The sequence below is a fragment of the Stegastes partitus genome, unplaced genomic scaffold, assembly GCF_000690725.1.
Source record: "Stegastes partitus isolate 25-593 unplaced genomic scaffold, Stegastes_partitus-1.0.2 Scaffold851, whole genome shotgun sequence".
NCBI lineage: Eukaryota > Metazoa > Chordata > Actinopteri > Pomacentridae > Stegastes > Stegastes partitus.
Window position 1 is genome coordinate 343,524 of NW_007578582.1, and position 2,418 is coordinate 345,941.

General features: G+C 45.0%; 1 protein-coding gene across 1 annotated transcript in view; it reads left to right on the plus strand.

Moving 5' to 3' along the window:
- LOC103365554 (protein-glutamine gamma-glutamyltransferase 5) overlaps positions 1-2,418 on the plus strand; it is a 20,625-nt gene that overhangs the window by 14,645 nt on the left and 3,562 nt on the right. The window contains exons 10-12 of the mRNA XM_008293018.1: positions 1,535-1,650; positions 1,829-1,955; positions 2,146-2,402. Of these exons, the coding sequence (XP_008291240.1) occupies positions 1,535-1,650; positions 1,829-1,955; positions 2,146-2,402 (500 nt within the window). The remainder of the gene's footprint in view (positions 1-1,534; positions 1,651-1,828; positions 1,956-2,145; positions 2,403-2,418) is intronic.

Here is a 2,418-nt window from a genome sequence, read left to right on the forward strand (position 1 = left end):
ACAGGATGTTGTGAATCATAGTTTTTAATTTCATGTTTTTTGTGAGTTGCGACGTCTCTGATTTGCACTTTCTAATGGAAAAGCATTACATTACAAATACTGTGCTCACTAAAAATGAAGCTAAAATAGGATGAGAATCAAAGTAAATGGCAAACACACAGAAATGTATTTGGGGATATTTCACAAACAAATGGAACCTGGGAGAAAATGTGCTTACTGTGAAGTTCTATAGAGCTGCTTTGACAAACATTTCTTCCGTTATTTGTCAAAATATCAATCATTAAACGCCCTAACTCTATGACATCCATAGAGTCTCATTGTCCACGTTGTGTGGTGCTGCAGGTGTCCAAGATGATCAACGGTAAGGATGTGAACCTGAAGCTGGTGCTGCAGAGTCAAAGCAGCGATACCCGGCCGCTGTCCATCCACATCTCCGTCCAGGCCATGAAGTACAACGGGTCACCAGCAGGGAAAATCCTGACTGAGGACAAGGAAGTGACGCTGCTGCCTGGGAAAGGTGACTCCCTCTTCTCAGGATGCTTTTTTTTCCTCTGCACAGTTATGTTGCTGCTGACTTTTAGAAGCAAACATCTTAGAGTGTGGCCTAAACTATACACTGTCTCCTCCAGTTCTGTCCGTCCCCATCGTGATCCCGTTCTCGGCCTACCATAAATTCATGGTGGAGAGTGAGAGCATGAAGATTACAGCTATGATCACAGACAAAGGCGAAAAAGAAAACAGATACCTGGCTACGGATGACATTGTGCTGATGGACCCTCCGATCACCATCACTGTCAGTAGAAAACCTCCAACTTTCTGTCTATAAAATCATCTGCTTTGTTCAAGGAGACTCAGCCACATTAGTTGACACTTAGTGATTTCTCCTTTCACAGAAAAACCTGAACTATATATGACACGAGTCTGTGAGGCAGCACTTTGAGCTAAATGCTAAAACTCGAGTGCTAACTTGCTTACAGTGACATAAAAAGGCATGAGCAGCTTTACCTGCATCACCGTCTTATTTTAGTGTGTCGTCATGCAAAATCAGTTAATTGGCACTAAACGCAGAGTACAGTTGAGAACGGCGAGTATTCCTATACATTGACCCGATGCCGGCACTAAAAAAAAAGTCAGAGACTCACCAAAGTTACTAGTTTATGAAATGCCGACTCTGTGGGTCATCATGTTGGTAGAATGTGAGTTTGGGAGGCAACAACAACAGGGGACATATGCTGCATGATTTCTTGTTTTTCTGCAGGCTTTAAGCAAATTTGCAGACGTTTCCTAAACGATTGCACTGGAATGAACTGTTTGTGTTCCAGGCTCCTGCTGAGACCGGACTGCATGCACTGGCAAGTGGGGAGGTGATTTTCATGAACCCTGCCGATGAAACCCTGACGAACTGCACTCTGACTCTGTCTGGAGCCGGCCTGTTTAAAGCGGACGTTGATTGCCAGTAAGAGATATGACTATGCTTTNAGTGCTGATTTGTGGTTTGTCTGTCTGATGGCCTTCATTGTCTCCCCTCCTACAGGTATATACTGCTGTGGCCCAGCCCCAGTCAAAGCCATCTTAGATGGATACACTGATTTTAAATACGACGTCCCATTTGTCTTTGCTGAGGTCAATGCCGACTGCATTGACTGGCTGGTAAGTGGGAGTAGAGCATATATCCTCATCAGTCTTCAACTTAATACATACAGGGGCAATTACCAAAAAAAAAAAAAGAGGGGCAGCTGGAGACAAGTGGAAGCTTGATCCAGTTTTATCTCCAGATACGTTTCATGATTGCTTTCTTTTTGTTGTGTGTGTTCGTGCGTCCTGTCAGGTTGGCAGCGAAGGTGAACTGTATCCCTTAAACTCTGACACCAAGCGAGTCGGGCAGTTCATCTCCACCAAGTGTGTTGGTTCCAAGCAGAGGGAGGACATCACCAACACCTACAAGCACGCCGAAGGTGGCTCGCACTCTGTTATTCATACTGTACAGCGGTGGAAATTACATATTGCTTTGTTCAATTCAGTTTAGAGATTTGTGGTTACTTACGATGTAGTCACATAATAAGTCACACATTCATACACCACAATGTTAATCGCATCATTTTGTACATGTGGCTTTGGAGATAATTTCAATTACCTCCCTTACAGGATCATACAAGGAGAGGATGACCTTTGTATTTGCCACCACCAGAGACTACTCCAAAACTGATGAGGAATGGTGGCTGGAAGATGAGGAATTTATGGAATGGATGGAGGAAGGAGCTGAGGATGAAAAGATGGAGGAAGAAGCTGGAAGTGGAGGGACTGATGGTGGAGCTGAAAGTGGAGCGACCCCTGCAGAAGCTGGAAGTGGAGCGACCCCTGCAGAAGCTGGAAGTGCAGGGACCGCTGCAGGAGCCGGAAGTGCAGGGACCGCTGCAG